We start from the raw sequence: 18641 nt of genomic DNA, 5'->3' as shown, positions 1-18641 counted from the left end.
TTGAAACAAATATCAGCCGAAATGTCATCATGGAAGCACAGGAGGCACGCATTTCAGAAATGTCGTCGCAAATTTCATCTCAACTGGAAGAACAGAAGACATATATGACATCTCAGTTGGCAGAGCAGTTGAGAGCACAAGAGGCCCGCATATCCTCGCAGCTGGAGGCACAGGAAGCAAGGGTATCATCAAAACTTGAATCGCAGGATGCAAAAATCGCACAATTTCAGGCAGAAGTCGATGATTTAAAAGGTCGTTTACAACTAAGTCGCCCGGCTGTTCCAGCGAGCAATCCGAATGTAAAAACTCCATCTTTTGACGGTTCTGTTCCTTTCCAGGTCCTTGAGCTACAGTTTGAAAAGACCGCAGCAGTGAACAACTGGAATGCTGAAGATAAAGTTGCAACTCTATTCGCAGCACTGAAGGGGCCAGCAGCCGAAATCCTACAGACGATTCCCGAAGGAGAGCGGAACAACTATGAAGCGTTGATGAATGCTGTAGAACGATGATACGGAAGCGAACACAGGAAGCAGATATATCAAATTGAGTTGCAAAACCGCTACCATAAAGCGAATGAGACTTTGCAGGAGTTTGCGTCGGATGTCGAAAGGCTGGTCCATCTAGCAAATGCGGACGCACCCGTGGAATAGACTGAGAGGGTAAAAATCCAGAGCTTCATAAATGGCATACGAGATGTGGAAACGAAACGAGCTACATATGCGAATCCAAAGTAACATTTGCTGAAACGGTATCGCATGCACTGACTCAGGAAACAGCGTCACTTTTAAGTAAGCCCGCATACAAAGCTCATCGCGTGGAAGTGGAAAGGCCAGACTAGGTAGACACAATTTTGGAAGCATTTAAAGGAACGCAGCAGAAAAACGATGGTGCCGTCAAATGCTTTAAATATGGAAAGCCAAGGCACATTGCACGTTATTGCAGTACCAACGCTAATAGTTCCAACAATGTGGGTCCGTAAACGCAGAGGTGAAGGAGATGAACAAATCTCCAAATCCACTCAATCTTTAAACTAAAGCGAGTCAGCCACAAGGGGCGACAGCTGTCTCCCTCAATTGAATGCCCCATAATCTCTATCTCGCAAATTGGAAGAAGGGCAAGCAATCTTACTGTCGGAGGACATGTGGATGGAAAGGAACGTTTACCGACTGTAGATACGGGCGCATCTCATTCCATCATTCGATCAGATTTATTCAACAAGAAGATAAGACTATTGCTTGGAGCAAGATTACACACAGCCACGGGAGAGGACACCCAGGTAATTGAAGAAGTAGCATGTGAAGTAGCCACGGTACTACACAATTTTATAGTGGTATAGAGATTGTTGATGAAATCATAATTGGAGTGGACTTCTTAATCGACCAATCGACCGATGCATAGATATGCAAAGCCAGACGATGCGATATAAGAACATGGATGTGTCACTTGAATTCGGCTACGAGAAAGGCTACAGCAGTAAACGAGTGCTGGTGGAAGAAAGTCAGTAAATATGTACCAGCAAAATCAGAAGCAGTCATCTGGGCAAAGGTTGATGGAGATTGTGGGACAAACAAATTGTGGGTTGTCGAGGCAGCAAACAGATCAACACCGAACGTACTTGTAGGAAAAAACCCGGGCTATGGCAAAACAAGATGGACGTATTCTGGTAAGAGTACTCAATGAGTTCAAGTCACCACTCAAACTGACAAAAGGAGCTATATTGGGAAGATGCCAAGAGGCTGAAGTAGTTATTAATTGTGAACAGCTCCAGGAACACGTTTCAACTAGCAAGACTGATCTTTCAAATGACATCACGGCATGGACGGAGGGGCTAGAGGAAGATTTTCATAGTAAGGCAAAACAACTGCTCCTAAAGTAAGAAAACATATTTGACCAGGATGGTTCCAAACCAGGCCGCACCAATGTTGTGAAACATCAAATTGACACTGGAGACGCGAGGCCGATACGTCAAGGTCCTCGTAGTGATCTACTGGCGAAGCGGGAAGTTGTAAGTCAAACCGTACAAGAAATGAGCGACAGCGGCGTCATCGAACCATCAGCTAGTCCATGGAGTTCACCGGTGATACTTGTGAAGAAGAAGGATGGGAAAATGAGGTTTTGCGTGGACTGCCGCAAGTTGAACGACGTCACGAAAAAGGATAGCTACCCATTGCCAAGAATTGACGACACTCTGGACTCGCTCTCTGGTACGAAATGGTTTTCCACACTGCACTTGAAAAGTGGTTAGTGGCAAGTGGAGGTGAAGGAGGAAGACAAAGAGAAAACAGCCTTCAGCGTCGGAGATGGTCTTTGGCAATTTACAGTAATGCCCTTTGGACTTTGTAATGCACCAGCTACCTTTGAGAGACTCATGGAACAGGTATTGAAAGGACTACATTGGAAAAGATGCTTGGTGTACCTGGACGACATCATCGTATTGGCCAAGAACTTTGATGAACATCTTAAAAACTTGGACGAACTTTCCAGAGAATAGCTGGCGCTGGTCTGAAACTAAGTTCCAAAAATTGTGCGCTGTTTAAAAAGGAAGTAAATTATTTGGGTCACAAGGTAACGACAGAGGGCATCTGCACTGCGAACGGAAAGATAGAGGCAGTAAAGGATTGGCCAAGACCACAGAACTTGCATGAATTAAGAAGTTTCCTTGGGCTGTGCACATATTACCGCCGATTTGTACCAAATTTTGCCAGCGTAGCCCATAGCCTCTACGAGCTTACAAGAAAAAATAAAGCTTTTGAATGGAATAAGGGGCAAGTAGTGGCTTTCCAAACATTGAAAGAGCGTTTGTGCACTGCTCAAATGTTGGCATATCAGATTCCAGGAGCGACATTTATTCTAGACAAAGATGCGAGTGGATATGCTATAGGAGGCGTTTTCTCACAACTGGTCGATGGACAGGAGAAGGTAGTTGCATATTATAGCCGATCAATTGGAAAACCAGAGAGGAACTATTGCGTTACTCGGAGGGAGCTGTTGGCATTGGTAGAGTGCATTAAACATTTTCACAAGTAACTCTACGGTCAGCGATTCCGCGTCAGGACAGATCACGCAGAGTTGAAATGGCTCTTGCTGTTCCGTAATCCAGTGGATCGAGCGACTACAAAGCTATGACTTTTCCATTGAGCATCGAAAAGGTAGTCCCCATGGAAATGCTGATGCAATGTCACGAAAACCATGTAGTTTGGAATGCAAGCACTGTTCAAAGGCCGAGGCTAAAGAAGACATTATAGATGCCCGGCTAATGACTACAACATGTACGGATGAATGGGACAAGGAAAAACTAAGGAAGTGTCAGCTAGAAGATACAGATCCGTCAGATGTTATGCAAGGCCTCGAACGAAACGAAAGACCAAACAGAGATGAGATGTCAGCAGGATGTCCCATTGCGAAGTCATATTGGGCACAGTTGAACAGTTTAGAATTGATATCCCGTTGCTTCCATCGAGTATGGGAGAGTGAGGATGGTCAATGTAAGAAGAAACTGATAGTCGTTCACAGGAAATTGATTTCCTGACGTGCTCAGCGAGCTGCATAATGGTCCAAGCGGAGGTCATCTTGGAATCATGAAAACGCTCGTGAAAGTTAAGCAGAGATTGTATTGGGTTGGTTGCCGTCAATCGGTCACCGAGTGGATTGCCAACTGCGAGGTTTGCAGCAGAGTCAAATGGCCCGAAACACGGAGTCATGGCCAGATGAAGCAGGTTATTTCAGGTGCACCATTTGAAAGGATCGCCATGGATGTCGCAGGTCCATTTCCTACTAGCAACCGCGGAAAAAAATACGTACTGGTGGTTATGGATTAAATCAGTAAATGGCCAGAGGTATACTCAATCCCAAATCAAGAAGCGGAAACAGTAGAAGAAGTGGTTACAAACGATTGGGTTGCAAGGTATGGTGTACCAATAGAGTTACATTCTGACCAAGGCAGGAATTTCGAATCAGCGGTGTTTCAAGAAATGTGTAAGAAATTGGGCATTCGAAAAACACGGACAACTGCATTGCATCCTCAGTCCGATGGTATGGTGGAACGATTCAATACAACCTTGGAGGAGCACTTAAGGAAAGTAGTCGACAAGTACCATAAAGAGTGGGATACACACATATCATTATTCTTGATGGCTTACCGATCGGCAGTGCATGAGACAACGGGCCAACAAAGGTAATTTTTGGCAATGACCTTCGTCTGCCAGCTGATTTGATGTTTGGGATAGATTCCGATGCAGTGAGAAATACCAAGAAATCCACTGGTGTCTTGGAAGAAGAGATGAGAGGAATACACGATCTTGTAAGACAACGAACAAAGATTATGAGTAACAAGATGAAAGCCAGATACGATAAAGCAATTAATTCTGAAGGTTTTCGGGAAGGATATTTGGTTCTGTTATACAACCCACAACGCAAAAAAGGTTTGTCCCCGAAATTGCAGTGTAATTGGGAAGGCCCATACAAAGTTGTAAAACGGATCAATGATGTAGTTTACCGCATACAAACCATTGGAAAACCACGAACTAAAATGAAAATGGTTCATTTGGAAAGGCTGGCAGCGTGTAGTTCGGAAAATTTGTCTGATCGGGACGATCAGACTTAGGTGGAGGACAGTGTGACGAATATTACCCTCTCTAAGTGTTTACTAAATAAATAATTACGCAACAACAAAAAAAAAAAACATTGAAGCGAGCCACACATGTATATGTACGTAAACACGTTAATCATCATGTATACACACATACAAGCAGCAGAGAGATACTCACAAACGCATGTCATCATCAGCTACTACTTCGCTCATATATACACACCAGAGGTCTGCTTTGAGTATTAATAAAATTAGTGCACTTAGTCATGAGCCAAAAAATTTTGTCTAAATGTGTACTTAGTCAAGTACAGACAAATACTATGAGTGACTAGCATATAAAATGGAAAATACATACGAGTGCCCCGCAACACATATGTCCCATACATATATGACATTGTTGAGTATAAACTGAAATCATAGTCGCTTTAACTCAGTAGCATGTTGGTTTCGTGTGTAATACACTGTATACTTCGTTTATTATCGGTTTTTATTTTGCGCTGTATTCAGTTAAGTTTCGTGTACATCGTTGTTTTGCTAGCGTCAGAAGACTGATATGACTATATTCATTTTATTGTACTGTCAGCCATACTGATTCAAATTAGTGTTTTCGTATAACACAGTTGACTTTCTTGCTCAATAAGATAATTGTGTACTGAACTGCTTCGTGGCTTATGAGCGGTTATTCATTTTACGAAGCATGACTATGTAAATGTGTTTTAGTGGATATAAGTGCTTAATATTCTTTGTTTGTGTACGCACTAATACTAATTTTTTGGTTAGTCCACTAATAACCTTAAAACAGGGCTATTCATTTCTTAGCACAATTGTGCCCTCTCAGTTCACACGCATATGGTTTGCTCTGTCGTCGTTAATTGAGTTAGTCGTCGCTTGGCACTTGGCGCATAGTACAGGTTTACAAGTATGATATGTATGAGAAGGAAACAATTCCTCTCGCTTTCTAACACACTGCCGTTTGACACTTCGGTCAGTGTCAAACTATTGTGGAACTTAGTGGAACCTGCGTTTGACACTGAACGAAGTGTCAAAATTACCGGGGTTGCTGTCGTGGAAAGCGACGCAGGGAAACAAAAAAAGGAGCGGAATATCAGATATGGGTTGCTGTGATGGTAAATTTGTTTGAACGAATTTAGTATGAAAATGAGGTGCACCTATATGGGTCCTACAGAAAATTATACAAAAGTCTTGAATTGGGGTATCTGAGGACGCGCAGTTATTGCAGTATTAAGAATACAAACACGGGTGCTAAGTTTTTCTAACCGTTCAAAAGTTCTCCGCGAAAAACAGTTTGAAACCGAGGTCGACTGCAATAACCCGTCAAAAAATGTGGAAAGAGAATTGAAAAGACGCGTTTTGTCCTGTTATCAATAGTCCAAAGGCGAAAAAGTATTCGAATTATTGGAAGCGAGGAAAAAACGCGTCTATTAATACTTCCCCAACGGTTTTGGTCATGTTTTGGCAATCGTCCCCGGTAATAAAGTATCACAATTTGTTAATTAAAATTGTCCAAAACATATGGATTTTAAATATAGATGTAAATACGGATATTTCTTTGTAATTTTACAATAAAAATGTTACGCAGCTACTACTTCTTGGACCTAAGAAGTACAACAGTGCGAAATATCATCCACAAGAAAAACGAACAAGAACAAGCATTTTATCAGGTGAGCGTGGCTGTGTATGTGCGTGCTGCTACATATCCTACTTGTAGACCTGTACTATGACTTGGCGTAGCAACATCGGTTATGGGTATCGGCTGATCGGTATCAAAATATGTATGAAAAATTATGCGTGATACATATCCTTGCTGTTAGCTCGTTGCTTGCTAGTAGGCGACTAAATGAAAAATCAATTCACCCGCACGATCATCGCGACGATTGCGCTCTCACTAATACTGGTGCACTTTCAGTTTTGAATAGCCCTGCCTTAAAACATGAATAATTGCAGCTCACTGATACACACTACAAATACACGCGCGTATGGCTGTTGAACAGGTAGAGGATTCTAGAAGAAGAAACGTCTAGAAAATTTGGGCAGAGAGTACAAAAGCAGCAGAAGCTGAGTAATCAGTAATTTTAAGTTTGATTTAAGCACGCTATTGGTTGCGAAGTATAAGTGTTATTGTGAAGTACTTTCAAAGCAGTCTAATAAAGACTATTTTGCATTTTTGAATATTGGAGTTATTTATTCAACAATTTAGCGATACGAACGTTAGTAGCAGGTGTAAAATAAGCAGAATTTCTTTAAATTCGTTACAATATATATGTAATTTTTTGGTAGTTTATCTCCACACAAAGTTCACTCTTTCTTAAAAAACTTTTAAAGAATTTAAATTGTACTCCACCTATTCTTAGTTCCGCCAGTTTTCTGATCATTATAATCAAGTTAACGGAGTTAAATGCTTTAGAGAGATCTATCGCCAATAGTGCTACATATTTCTGCCTGTCTAAGTATATGACTTGTGAATACGAAATACATTTTTCTTTCCTAGGACGTTATGGCAGCTCACTGGCCTCAAGTAGCGCGATGAAACCAGGCTAGTCCAGTTTATTTATTATTTTTTAATATATAATTTTTAGTTCCTATTTTAATTTTTTATTTTTATTTATAATTTAAATTTTTTTTTTTACGAAGCGTCGAAATCTAAAGCTCCTCAACTACAGAGAAACTCATCAGCTGAGAATATGGATACACAAATACAATAGATTAAATGTATACATATGATTTTTTATTTATTAAGAGACTGGCAAAGGCGAGTGAGAGCAGGCCCGTCGAGAGGGGGGGGGGCGAATGGGTGATTCCCCCCGGGCCCGGCGTTTTTCAGGGGGCCCGTGATTTAGAGGTACTAAGACATTTTTTTTAATTCAGGAGAGTCTTTGGTTGTTCCATGTCCAAATTTTAAGCCGAATTTCAAAAGCAACGAATATTGATAATGATTTTTTGCCTGGGCCTGAGGATACAATAAAAATATCAAACAAAAATGTGTTTCTCAGGAGCCCGCGATTTTGAGGTACCAATACATTTTTTTTTAATTCAGGAGAGTTTTTAGTTGCTCCATGTGCAAATTTTAAGCCGAATTTCAAAAGCAACGAATATTGATAATGATTTTTTGCCTGGGCCGGAGGAGACAATAAAAACATCAAACAAAAATGTGTTTTTCAGGGGGCCCACGGTTTAGAGGTACCAAGACATTTTTTTTTTTTAATTCAGGAGAGTCTTTAGTTGCTCCATGTGCAAATTTTAAGCTGAATTTCAAAAGCAACGAATATTGATAATGATTTTTTGCCTGGACCGGAGGAGACAATAAAAACATCAAACAAAAATGTGTTTCTCAGGGGGCCCACGATTTAGAGGTACTAAGACATTTTTTTTAATTCAGGAGAGTCTTTAGTTGTTTCATGTGCAAATTTTAAGCCGAATTTCAAAAGCAACGAATATTGATAATGATTTTTTGCCTGGGCCTGAGGATACAATAAAAATATCAAACAAAAATGTGTTTCTCAGGAGCCCGCGATTTTGAGGTACCAATACATTTTTTTTTAATTCAGGAGAGTTTTTAGTTGCTCCATGTGCAAATTTTAAGCCGAATTTCAAAAGCAACGAATATTGATAATGATTTTTTGCCTGGGCCGGAGGAGACAATAAAAACATCAAACAAAAATGTGTTTTTCAGGGGGCCCACGGTTTAGAGGTACCAAGACATTTTTTTTTTAATTCAGGAGAGTCTTTAGTTGCTCCATGTGCAAATTTTAAGCCGAATTTCAAAAGCAACGAATATTGATAATGATTTTTTGCCTGGGCCAGAGGAGACAATAAAAACATCAAACAAAAATGTATGTTTACATGAATCCGAAATCGTAAAGTTTTCGTGGTGACACTGATGAAGGTTCATCTTCAAAAAGTCTTCCAACAATACCACCAACTCTGTATCAAAGTCCAGATTATTTAAACGACTTCGATATCGGTACCGTGAATAATGCGTTTTTGCGATCTGAAGAAGTCAACGAAATAATTCGTCGAGGTCATCAAAGTGTCCTGTTATTTTTCCACGTGATTGTCATGACGAGGCATTTCCTACCTCGTTGTGATCAGAATCTTGCCAAATGGAAAGTTGAGCGTAACTGGTTAGTGTGGAGTGCCAGTAGCAACGCTTTTTATTGCCTACCATGTCGTCCGTTAAGCACCAATACTTTAAATCGACCTTAAATTTGTTGTGCGGATATTCGAAATTCCAGGTATGGAAGAAGCTAAACGATAAACTGACATCACACGAAAATACTCAAGATCACATTAAATGTTATATTCAATGGCGATCTTTACAAAATCTAATTCAAAAGGAGGCTACAATTGATACACTTATCAATGAACAGCTAATCACTGAAACTCAAAAGTGGAAATAATTTTTATATAGAACTTTGGACACTCTTTTAGTTTTGGGTGAAAGAGGCCTAGCTTTCAAAGGCGAAAGTATACATCTCAGTGAACGAAACGATGGAGATTTTTTGGGCATCTAACAGCTCATAAGCCATTATGATCCCATACTTAGAAATCATTTAGAGAAAATTAGGATTTCACAACAGCAGCACAAATGTTTACAAGTTCACTATCTTTCCCCAGACATTCAGAACGAGTTTATAGAAATTTGTCAAAGCACGTGAGGGAAACTATATTAGATCAAGGCAAGAAAGCCAAGTATTTTGCTATTATCGTTGATGCTATGCCTGATGCTAGTCACGTTGACTACATTCATTTTGCGCTAACTCCATTTCAATTCGAAAGCAACAAATTTTACAATTCAAGAACGGTTTTTGGCTTTCGTGAATTGTAACAAAAAAACTGGTCAGAAAATCGCTGATCTAATTTGCCATACTCTAGGTAAACATGAAATCCCATTAAAAGATTGTCGTGAACAAGGGTACGATAACGGCGCCAATATGAAAGGAGCTTACAACGGAGCACAACGTCGCATTCTCGACAAAAACTCGAATGCTGATTACTCGCCTTGTGCAACCCACAGTCTCAATTTATGTGGTGTTGATGCTGCAGAATGTTGTACGGCTGCAATTACTTTCTTCGGAGTTGTACAAAAATGTTTTACTATTTTCAGCAGCACTCCACAATGAAGGGACATCCTCAAAAAAATGTACCGAGCTCTCTTCATAGTCTTTCAGCCAAAAGCCAAATTTGACTGCGCAAGCATACGACGATGTTAGCGGCATTCTCAAGTACATTAACAAGTTCGAATGTATCTTGCTGTTCTCAATTTGGTTCAAAATACTGACTACCATTAATGAAAGAAACGTGGTCCTCCAAGCTACAGATGCCACCATAGATGTTGAGGTCCGACATGCCTTATTAGCTGATTTGAAGTTGATCAGGAACCAATGGAAAACAATTTTAAACGAATGCAAAACAGCTGATATTCAATTGCACATCTCGCCAAAGTTTCCGGACATTCGAAAGAGAAAACCCAAAAGACGTTCTGAAGATAATTTAAATGAGATGATTACGGATGATTCAGAGTGTTATTTTAAAAACAATACATTCCTGGTGATCGTTGATTCGGTAATCACTGGCATTACTGAACGATTTGCAGCTATGAGAAATTTGAGCGAGACGTTTTCCTTTTTGTGGCAATTGGAAGACATAGATGAAACTACGGTTCGGGCGGGCGCAGCAAAATTTGTCGAAAAATACAATTCGGACATTTCTCAAAGCTTAGAATGCGAAATAATTCGCTTGAAACACATTTACGAAGCAAATTTTGATAAAGGTCTGTCACCATTGGAATGGCTAAATGCCATCTACATATGTTCAAAATCTGTATACGATTTTCCCCAACATTTGTGTTGCTTTACGTATCTTTTGCACTATACCTGTGACTGTAGCTAGTGCAGAACGTTCCTTCAGCGTCCTTTCAAGAATCAAAAGCTTGCATAGATCGTGTTCATCTAAAGAGCCAGTTTTAGGACTTGTCACGCTTTGTGTTGAATCCGTTTTGGCAAGACAGTTAAATTTTGATATTATTATAAAAAATTTTGCAGCGAAAAAAGCAAGTAAAGCCACTCTTTGATATCCGAACTTTCTATATTGAATAATTAAAATTTATAATCATCATTAAATTTATCAGAAATGTATTAAAATGTTACCAAATAACTAGAAAAGATTATTTGAAATATTATGTGGCTGTTAAAAGAGAATTTAATTTCTATGTTACAATAAAATAAAATAAATAGTAAATATTCTGTGTTAATTTTATTGTCAGCTCTTGGTCCAAAGATCATTTAGTTGATGTGGCAAACATTTTTTTTGATGTAACCCATCAATAATGATTCATGCATGAAACGTCATTAATTCAAGTTAATCAAATGTATTAGTGGAATTTTTATAGGGGGCCCGTAAATTGTTTAGTCCCGGGCCCGAATTTTCTCTCTACGGCCCTGAGTGAGAGTTATAATCTTCAAACACACAGAAAATTAATTCTTGCCTATCCACATGAACTTGTAATGCGGATTCCAAATTGTCGGCCCATATTCTAATATCGATCTCACCAATGCTGTAAAAAGGGGTTTCGTAACGTAAGGATCGCTAAACTCTTTTGGTCATCTTTTCACAAATGCTAAAAATCCTCTCGCTTTATTGACTGTGGCATTAATATGAGGGTTGAAACTAAGTTTGCGATTCATTGTAACTCACAAATCGTCAAAAACGTCAACGCTTTCCAGAGTTTGGCTATTTATCGTGTGTGGTTGGAGGAGATCCAGCGAGTTAGGCCAGGTTGAAAACCAAGCAATTCGAGTTTATAGACAAGTAATGAGTGGCATACTTTGTCGAATGCTTTGCTAAAATCAGTGTATATAACGTCGGTATGATGATTGTTTTTAAAAACATGAAAGACGTGAGTTGTAAATTCAAGCAAATTGGTTGTGGTTGATTTGCCTCTACAAACGCCATGCTGAGAACTATCGATCAATCTGGAAATCGAAAATGTAAGGTGGTTTGTAAGGATGCTTCGAATAACTTAGGGATAGCAGAGAGCTTTGCTATTCCACCATAGTTTTCAATTTACGACTTGCTTCCTTTATATGGAGGGGGATAAGAAAAGATTTCTTCCAAGCTGGCGGGAAAATGCCATTCTTTAAAGAGAGGTTAAACAGATCAGTAAGGGGCAGGTAAATGTATTCTGCACATTTTTAAAGCAAATATGTTGGAATCAAATCAGGACCGTATTTGAATACCTTTTTTAGGGTCTTTAGATGTAATAAGGCATCTGTGGAGCATATATTGAGTTACTAGAATGCAGTTCATATGGATAATTTGTAGGTGATCAATCAAACATAACGGAGTAATTAGAATGAAAGAATTGAGCGGAGAAAATTGCAATCTCTTGATTGTCGCTAGAAATGCTATGCTGACAGGGTATTTGATCATTCCACGAATCTGAACTAGCTTTCGTCTACTCTTACTCGCTGAATAGTCGAGGTACTAGTAAATCGAGTATACAGTTTGGTGTGTATTACATTGAAAAGCCCGGAAGTACTCATAACTTCAAAGTTTCAGATTTTTGAGTTAGCTTCCTATTGATCTAGGCGGGTGAGATGATGTATCACTGTATCAGATTTTTTTTCATTTTCTAATATACATCTTTGTGCTTATCTTACTTAGGCAAACGAATCCATTGCTGTTAATAGGATTTAAGTAATAGAAGAGTAATAGAAGAAGATAATGGTTAAAATACTTATAATATTGCAATTCATTATGTGCTATACTTCTTTTTCAAACGCATCTTCAAACGAAAAGATTTGTGAAGAGCAATTCCTATATACACCAGCTAGGTGAATATCAAGTTTTGTTTAATTTTATTATTAAAAAACTACTTCCATCGACTTCCGAACAAGATACCGGATTGGAATTAATAGATTCATGTATAAAACATATATTGTTAGATTTGTATTCGGGAAGATTCTATCTCCATATTTCTCTTACAGTTATCTTTCTTTTCTTATTTTCCTCAATTATAATACTCTATGTCAGATAATTTGTTTCTAATTCTTTGAATATTGAGATGAAGGATATTAGGAAAATTTGTATTACTTTCAAAACTAAATTCGTTGCACTTGTGAACGACATTTTCGCTCAATATTTCGTTGTTTATTTAATCCGTAATTAACGATAGATAATAGTTCGACATGATTTAGATATGGTAATACTGTTTTAGTAAGTTTAGTGGCAAACATTTTGTATGGTATGTGAATAAGTTCCCTACAATTTATAAATTTTATAATGGGCATTACTTATTAATTTTTTTAATTGTAATTTATCCGACAATATTTTTTTACTTCTTGTACTTCTTTCAAAAAATAATACAATCAGAGTTTTCATCAAAATAATAAAAATTTTCTATAAAAATTTCGTTATAGTTACAATTGTAGCATTATACGTCACACCCACTGTATTGTATCATTATACGTCACACCCACTGTAACATACTTGCGGCATTACGCATAACAAACTCCAAATATATTTTAGTAATAATCATATTACAATATTTTCCAACATAAATTATTGAACTAACCCAGACGGCTAACCAACATCAATGGAATGCCGAATATGAGACCCATATCCATTCACAGTTAATAAACTATACATACAAACATACAACCCATGGTGGGAAAATATCAAAACACTCACATTGATCTGCTGACGCTGCTAAATGTACAAAACTACATGTATGGAGTTATGCATACAAAACTACATGTATACAAAGACTGTATACAAACGTACATGTATGCATAACCCACTTCCTATGTACTTATTTTTAGTTATCAGTATTAAGATATTTATGAATGTATAGGTTTAGCAAATTACTATAAAAGACGAGAAATTAATTAATAAAGAAAGAATTAATGTTGGACAACCAAAGTCTTCACTTCTTTTATTTTAGTACCTTTCATGGCGATCCTGCCAGTCTAGGTCAATAATTAGCACAACTGCTAAAAGATCTAGCTGGCCAGAAGAGCCTGTCGGTTCAGTAAAATAAAAATAAAAATAAAAAATACAGGATTCACCTGTAAACGTTTTATCTGATCCTGCCAGTCCGATCCTAAATAAGCATAAAAATTTGCTGAAAAAGCAAATATTGCTAAAAAGATCGACTGGAGGAACTCAGCCAGTTTTTCAAATAGACAATTAAATTTTATGGTCAATGAATCCAGTATAGAATCAAATCAACACGAGATCCTGCCTGTTCGCGTTGTATAGTAAATCATTAACTTTGCTCAAGCAAGACTTAAAATTTAAATCCTGAAAAGAAAGAGGATCAATTATTTCCCTGTAACAACGGGTTAACATATTTTGAATCCATCGAAGATGATGAACAACTTAATACAGTAATACTTGGGGAATTGGCCATTAATCTCAAGGAACAATAAAAACCATCAAATGACTAGCACACAAAGAGGCAAAATATTACACGGTAACCAGCAGCAAAGGAAGCAGAATATCACCCGGAAAGAAGATTTTCATTGACGACATGACCGCATAACAGGGTGGAATATAACATGAAAAGAAGATATTGATGGCAACATTCTGACGGGCAGTAAGGCGGCGTAAATTTTTAAGTATCATAATTAATTTAAATTCTAGAAAACAAATTGGGCGGCCTTTATGGACGCTAAACAATGAGCAAAAACGAAATTTTTTGCTTAGGATTTTTTTTCTTTCTCTCTAAGTAGGAAACAAAATAATAATATGAAGAAAATTAGTTGAAAAAATTGTTTGTATTAAACGTTGAGCAAAAATTTTGTTTGTTGAAAAAAAAAGGAAAAAAATTATAGATAGATTAAAATTAAAAGACAAGATTAGAGAATTGAGAAAGAAAAAATAAAAATTTTTGAGTAAATTGGAATGTCGTCTAACCACAGGGAACACCCCAGTACATGGGAAGATAAAAATATTAGAAATAAAACAGAGGTAGATTATGAAAAACAGCTCCTATGGTTAAAACCATTTTGGAAGAAAATAGGCATGAAAAGGGAACCTACAGTAGAAGATGTAAAAAACCCTACAACAACAGAGGAAGAAATAGCTAGGATGATAAGAACGGTCTTCCCAAATGAAAAATAATTTTTTTCTTAGAATTAAAATCTAATACTAAATTATATACTGGTTGACAAATAAATGAATAAATAAATAAATACAAATTTTCTTAGTAAAATTTTTTAAAAAATGGCATAAAAACTAATTTTTAAAATATTATGTAAATTGAAAAAATTTTTTTTATTAAAATGCTAAAATTAAACAAATATTTCCAACACAAGTTTTCTTAAACTGTTATGTCAACTAAATAAGGAAAAATAATAAAAATAAAATGGAATGCATAGGATAAAGAATAAAATCAAAAATTTTATTAAAAATTAAAATTTAGTTCATTACTCATAGAAGCAGGAAGATAGCCAAAATGTCTTGGTGGACAAAAATTGCCCAAGGCATTATGATAGCCATAGCTGGCTATGAATTCGGCAAAGAAACCTCTGAAGAGGAAATAGTTGACAACAAATTGGTAAAATATGAGCCACAAGCCCAAGTGGACACAAAAACTACAGACATTTGGCTAGGTGCTTTAATATGCACGATAGGGCTATTAATCATTGCGATAGCCGCTATTCTTAAAAACTATACGAAAAACAAATATAGGCAAACGAATAACGTGCAACAACGCATATAAAATTTTTTTTTTGCCCTTTCTACCCAAATTTCCAAACTCAAAGCTGAGGAAGAGCCATAAATAATTGGAGTAAAATCTCAAATAGTGTCTCAAAATGTCACAATCGACAGTAAAGGTAGCTCTGCCTAATGCGAACAGCAAATCCAAAATTCGCATAATTCCTTCGATTGACCCTGACAAAGATGGTCAGGAAGGAATAGGAAATTCTAGGACAGTGGAAGTAAGCAAAACCTAACGAAAAGAAAAAAAATAAATAATACTAATATTTTATAACCAGCCCATAACAACAAGAATGAAGAAAAAGTCACAAAGAGAACATATATATATAATAAAGCGCTATATAAATTTGCAAGAAAAGACTAGTCGCACTCGTTTTCATCTTAGGATAGCAAAATGGTAGTGTAGAAAAATTTTCAAGCAACCAGATTGTTGAGGAAGTTACTGACTTAGGACAATATTCGACCAGGCATAAAAGAAATGCCGGCAATCCAGGACTTGAAATTTATAAGGAAAACACAGTTGTCCTGAGGGACAAATTGGTGAAAATAATTGAATATTTACTGCAGTAGACGAATTTATAAAATAATAATTGGTACCCAAGTTCTCTAAGATCAAATAATTGCACTAACCAAAGAGGTTGTGCCTGTGACAATCCCGGATAAAAATAAAAATAATTCTTCATAAAAGTCATGACGATTCTGTCTTGGTGGCCGCGCAGAAACCGCATGACTCATAAGATCAAAGATATTGCTGGAAAATAGGGAAATTATCGAAAATATAAAAAATAACATTTAAAAGATACGAAACATTCTTCTTTGCACCCACTGTACCTTCCACTCATCCATTAACAGAACTACTATCAATACATAGCTACCCCGCTCTTCCATCAGCATTTTTTTTTATTTAACTTTTTTTCTTTTTTTTTTTTGTATTTACCTTATTATGAATGAAAAAATAAAAAAAAAATGCCAAGTGAAAAAAAAAAATCTTTTTCCTTGAATAATAAACAGAATTAGTTTAATAAAATAAAATAAATACAGTCATTTATTGCCTAGGTCTAAGGTCATATTTTTACATATTAGGAAAATAATTCACTTTAACCCCAATAGATAGAATAGGAAAATAGTTTGCATAATTTATTACATAATGATAGGAACAATAAAGATATGGAATTAATAATCCATAAGAATAGAACGCATATGAAATAAGCATTTCACGTTACTCATTGCACATTAAATATCTAAAAAATCGAAAAAAAGAATTGGTTTTTCTTTCTCAATTCCATATTTACATAAATTATTATAAATACATAAACATTAGGGAATATATACCGACAAGCGGATCTTAATTGGGTGCACACATTTAAAATCCGACTATAAAAATGTATACAATAAATAAAATAAATAAAATAAGAATAATAATCAAAAAAAAAAATTTTTTTTCTTTTTAAGATAATAATAATGTAAACAATAAATATAGAGGTAATAAACATATCAAGGTCAGCAAATCAAAAACAAAAAGCAAAATATCAAAACATTAACAATACGACAAAGAGTCTTATACAATTTATTTACACAACAATTGTATAACACTCTTTTTCTAAGGTGGATGGTGTAGCATTATACGTCACACCCACTGTAACATACTTGCGGCATTACGCATAACAAACTCCAAATATATTTTAGTAATAATCATATTACAATATTTTCCAACATAAATTATTGAACTAACCCAGACGGCTAACCAACATCAATGGAATGCCGAATATGAGACCCATATCCATTCACAGTTAATAAACTATACATAAAAAAAAAAAACTATACATACAAACATACAACCCATGGTGGGAAAACATCAAAACACTCACATTGATCTGCTGATGCTGCTAAATGTTCAAAACTACATGTATGGAGTTATGCATACAAAACTACATGTATACAAAGACTGTATACAAACGTACATGTATGCATAACCCATTTCCTATGTACTTATTTTTAGTTATTAGTATTAAGATATTTATGAATGTATAGGTTAAGCAAATTACTATAAAAGACGAGAAATTAATTAATAAAGAAAGAATTAATGTTGGACAACCAAAGTCTTCACTTCTTTTATTTTAGTACCTTTCACAATGAAAAATCCCAAATGTGTTTATTTACATACCTCAAAATATCCGATCCCGAAAAGTGTACAAACGTTGACAGATAAGAGGTCAAACGATTGTGGCTGAGCCACTGTGCAACTTGCGATGGTGAGGACTCTGGTAAAATGTTGAGAACCTGTACATTTAAAGGTATTGATGTTATAAATAGCTTTGCTATAACAAATGTAACGGCTTACATATTCATCCATGTCCGGTGTGGCGGACTGTGGTGGTGAGACCATGTTAGCATCCATTATTTTCAACGTTGGCGAATTTGTTGACGTGACACTGTTGATAGCTATGGGGCTGGAATTGGTGTTGGGTGATCCACCAGCGTACGGCAATATGCCATCGTACTTTGGAATATGAGCCGGTGAATTGGGCCAAATTTTCATGCTTAATTAAAAAAAGTTAACAAAACACAAACATTTTAATGATACTAATAATCACTGCAATAATAATAGTAATCTACATCTATCTATATAAATATGTATATGAAAGTGAATCTGTTCTTGTTTTCTGCCAATAATTACGAATCGACACCACGTAAGAATGGAAAAATGTATATATACATCAGCTAATTTGGAACTTCTTAGTGCGACTCGCTGCACAGATAGAATATTTGATAGCTTGGTAAACGACGCAAATGTGCTTCGACGATGATTCTGAAGTATGGCTATGGAATTTGTTAATAGAGTACCGTCATCTTGCTGAATGCATATTATACGTGCACAGGCCTCATTACACTGAAAGTGCTAGTAAAATCAACAAATCGGTTCTGTTGTTCTTGACTTAACGAAGATCCGGTGAAATTGATCGAATTATGGTTAATTCGACCGAGTTCTTTGTCAAACGAACAAATTAGTTTAGTCATTTCAACAGAAGAGAAATTGTCGCTCTTAAGTTAACAAAATTCTGTAAAATTAACAGATTCCTTGTCAATCTAACTGATTTTTCTGTTAACACAACTGATCTCACTGGTCATTTCAACAGCGATCAAAAGTCAATAAATGAGCAAATTTCAAAGAGAATTTTACGCTCACTGCGCTCTCTACTTTGTACTTATGACGATGGTGCCACTTGTTAAAAAAAATACCAAAATAAGAAAACCACAAAATCGAAATAACACACAAAATGAGAAAACAACAAAAAACTAGTTTTTCAGT

The 18641-nt window shown here is 36.4% G+C and overlaps 1 protein-coding gene across 4 annotated transcripts in view; it reads right to left on the bottom strand.

Moving 5' to 3' along the window:
* Positions 1–18641, bottom strand: part of gem (gemini) — a 435608-nt gene that overhangs the window by 19703 nt on the left and 397264 nt on the right. For 3 of the 4 annotated variants that reach the window (XM_067773376.1, XM_067773377.1, XM_067773380.1), the window contains 2 exons: positions 17673–17871; positions 17496–17611 (listed from right to left, as the gene is read on the bottom strand). The exons of the other annotated variant lie outside the window; for it this stretch is intronic. In XM_067773376.1, the coding sequence (XP_067629477.1) occupies positions 17496–17611; positions 17673–17871 (315 nt within the window). The remainder of the gene's footprint in view (positions 1–17495; positions 17612–17672; positions 17872–18641) is intronic. 4 annotated transcript variants of the gene reach the window in all.

The sequence above is a fragment of the Eurosta solidaginis genome, chromosome 3 (genome assembly GCF_040869045.1).
Source record: "Eurosta solidaginis isolate ZX-2024a chromosome 3, ASM4086904v1, whole genome shotgun sequence".
Lineage (NCBI taxonomy): Eukaryota > Metazoa > Arthropoda > Insecta > Diptera > Tephritidae > Eurosta > Eurosta solidaginis.
Note: the sequence above shows the minus strand (reverse complement) of the source record. Positions and strands in the feature narration are given on the sequence as shown.